General features: G+C 50.7%; 1 protein-coding gene across 1 annotated transcript in view; it reads right to left on the reverse strand.

The window, feature by feature from the left end:
* Positions 1 to 828, reverse strand: part of IRS2 (insulin receptor substrate 2) — a 34,778-nt gene extending 33,950 nt beyond the window's left edge. The window contains exons 1-2 of the mRNA XM_040267280.1: positions 627 to 828; positions 100 to 298 (exon numbers count right to left, since the gene is read on the reverse strand). Of these exons, the coding sequence (XP_040123214.1) occupies positions 100 to 298; positions 627 to 828 (401 nt within the window). The remainder of the gene's footprint in view (positions 1 to 99; positions 299 to 626) is intronic.
* Between the last annotated feature and the right edge of the window lie 2,597 nt (positions 829 to 3,425).

The following is a 3,425-nucleotide window of genomic DNA, read 5'->3' on the forward strand; positions in this document are numbered from 1 at the left end:
GGGGAGGGCGGGCCGCGCGTCCCCGCCCCGCCCCCCTTTCTCCCGGGGCCGCGTTTCCCGCCGTCCCCTCCCCCGCCCCCTCCCGCGGGGGGCCCGGGCCGGGGCGGGGCGCGGCGGGGCGGGGGCGGCCGGGCCTCATTAATCAGAGGCTCGTTGCGGAGGCCGGCGGAGGAGATGCCACCCAGGGCGGGAAAAGGGGCGCGCGGGAGGGGCGGGGGCCGGCCGCCGCGCGCAGGGCCCGGCCCTCCCGCCTTTGACTCAATTAATTGGGCTCGGAGCTTCCGCCGGGGAGGGGACGCTGCAGGGGGCGGGGGCCGACCGAGATCAAGGGGCAAGACCGCCGCCCAGGCTCGGGGCTTGGGAGGGGGCGGTGGCACCCCCCCACCCCCGGGCCCCGCACCGCCTCGCCGCCGCCCCACTGGCTGGGGCCTGGAGGAGGCGGTGAACTTGGCTGTCCCCTCGAAATTCCCTCCCCCCGCGGCACACACTTCGGCGCGCGGATCCGGTGCCCGGGCTGGGGGTGGGCGCGCGCCCCCCCACCACCACCCCCGCCTCTGCGGGTTCGCGCCTGGGTGGTTCCCTTGGTGCCCGGCCCGCGGCTTGTTTACGAGCATCCCATTAGTCACCGGTGAGCTCAGGATCGATAGCAGCTTCTAGCCCCTTCCTGGAAGGGGAACCGTGGTCGGCAAGGGGCGCGGATGGAGGTGCCCCCAGCCCCGGGCCGCGCGGGCCCCAGGCGCTCCCGGGGTCCCACCGCTCTGGGCTGCCCTTCCCCCGCACCCGATCGTGGGCCCTTTCCTGGGCGTCATCAGCGCCATTCACTTGCATGTTCTCGGGAAGTTGAAATCGTCTGTTTAGATGTAACAGGAGAAAGGGGAGGGCGAGCAGGCGGAGAAGACTGCAGTATCCATCGTGCCGGGAAGAGGGCGGGCTCCGGCGAGCCGAGCCGGGTCCCCGCGGCCGGCCAGCACCCCGCCGACCCCCGGCCCCGCGCGCCGAGGCGCGGGAGTGGGCGTCTCCGGACCTACGCGCCCGCAGCGGGTGCTGCGTGAAAGATGCCCTTGGATGCTTCAGATACTTCCATCTACGTGGCTTCTGTGACTTTCAAAGTCGATTACAAATTAGGACCCACCATATAACGCGTCTCCTAAATGACTGTGAGGGCTGCTGTTGAGGGTGGGAGTCCCCGAGTTCAGATCCGAGCAGGCTACGAATCCTGCGGAAACGAAAAAGGCTATAGACACAAGCCTTGGTCGGGCTTTTTGGTTTGTTTTTAATTGCGTCTTCATGAAATGATTTGAAACAAAAAAAATTTTTTTAACTCCTGGAAGTTTGCCTTTGAATGCCGTCTATACCTTACAAAAGTCTTCGTTTCCAATGTCATGGAGTCTTACATTGAAGAAAAATAATTTAAGATTGTAATTTTTGAAAGAGTGATAACTATTTTAACATGTTTGTAAAAAAGTGACCTGAAAATTGTGCTAGTTAATATTATGGGCCGAGAGATCCCTACTTACCGAAAGATCGTAGTAGTTTTGTTAGTTGCTATATAAATTATAATATAAATTGTAAATTATATAAATTATGGTTACTGATGAATAAAGTAAACAGAAGAAGGATCAATGACACAAAAATCATCAGAATTTGCCCCAAAGAGGTGTGTTCAAAGTCGATCCTTCATTTTAAACAAACCATGCTTTACAAAATAATACTTCTAGGAGTGGTGGGGGGTGTGTGTGTGTACACCTGCGCGTTTCTGTGTGTGGGCATGGGTGTGTGTGATTGTGTGTGTGTTCTATTACTTTTAGATCTTGCTGTCCCTTTTATGGTAACAGATGTTGCCTAGCAGGCTGCCCACCCAGCAAGGAGAGTTGATGGGGCTTCTCATCTGGGAGCTTCAAGACCATGTGGCCCAATTCTGTCGTCTGTGTGATCATTTCCAGTAAACCGACCTGCCTAAATGTTCAGTAACGCTAGCAAGCAGAGGGTGATTGTGGGGTAACCTCTTTCTAGCATCATGCCATAATAATTTATTCAAAGAAAGGATTTTTCTGCTTGATTTTGGCTTTTCAAACAAAATAAGTTTTCATATATTCATTGAATATTTAGTTGCTGTGCCCTTTGGATGTCAACAAGACCATCTTGGGTTTTGTTTTTTTCTCCCCTCCTTAAAGCTGTTCCAGTGGGTGTTCAATACCAGCGTTCCAGTAATGGTGTCAGAAGTTCTCTACTGGCAGTTGACACCCCCGTGTACTAGTTAGTCGGTCCCTGGTTAGGTACAGACAAACCAGGGTGAAGAATTTATCTTCTCTATCAGTGGTGTTCTCATACTCTAGGATCACAGAGCTGCAGCAAAACTGCAAACTAATTGTCATTCTGAAGTCCTAGAACCTCTAGCTGCAAGTGTGGGAGTACAATTTCCATTCTCATTAAGAAGTCAGCCCGTGAAACCAGCAGAAAGGAACTCTGTAATTAGAAACATCCCAGTCTTCCTCAAGGAAGGAACTGGTTGTCTTTCTCCCTTTCCATTGCCAAATAAGCTATTTATTTATTTAAAGCTTGTTTGACACCTTGTGATTTTTCCAACTGTTCTCCAGCAAAAGTCAGCTAATAACATCTGCCAACCTGTTCCCTGTGCAGGGCTGGGTGCTGCTTGCATGGCCTGTTGCCAGCTAGAGCCTGGATGAAATGTTTTCCCATGGCCAAAAATGGATAACAAAATGGCCATATCTTCTAACGAATATTGTTTTTTATTTGGTTGGTTTTGTTGTTGTTTTAATATAAAATCTTACACAGTGATTTTTTTTTTTCTTTAACCAAACCAAAAAGTCCTTTCTGGAATAATTTAATTACCTTTCATAGAGTAGTCAATTTCTTAAAAGTGTGATATTAAAAATATGCAATAATTCATAATACAAATAATAGTAATAATAATGTCTGTCAGTCGCTCAGTTGTGTCCAACTCTTTGTGACCCCGTGGACTGTAGCCCACCAGGCTCCTTCTGTTCATGGAATTGTCCAGGCAAGAATACTGGAGTGGGTTGCCATTCCCTTCTCCAGGGAGTAATAATAATAATGACCATTAATTTGCTTCTTTTTCACATAAGGAAGCATGTATAGCAGGAGAACAGTTAACATGAGAGTTTTTTGGTTTTTGTTTTTAAGTCTTAACCCTGTAGCTGTTTCACAGTACTTTTGTCTTGATGGACTCTTTACTTATGAACTGACTGAGCTGATCAGTCCATCCTAAAGGAGATCAGCCCTGGGTGTTCATTGGAAGGACTGATGCTGAAGCTGAAACTCCAATACTCTGGCCACCTCATGCAAAGAGTTGACTCATTGGAAAAGACTCTGATGCTGGGAGGGATTGGGGACAGGAGGAGAAGAGGACCACAGAGGATGAGATGGCTAGATGGCATCACCAA

The sequence above is a fragment of the Oryx dammah genome, unplaced genomic scaffold (assembly GCF_014754425.2).
Source record: "Oryx dammah isolate SB20612 unplaced genomic scaffold, SCBI_Odam_1.1 HiC_scaffold_24, whole genome shotgun sequence".
In the NCBI taxonomy this organism is placed as follows: domain Eukaryota; kingdom Metazoa; phylum Chordata; class Mammalia; order Artiodactyla; family Bovidae; genus Oryx; species Oryx dammah.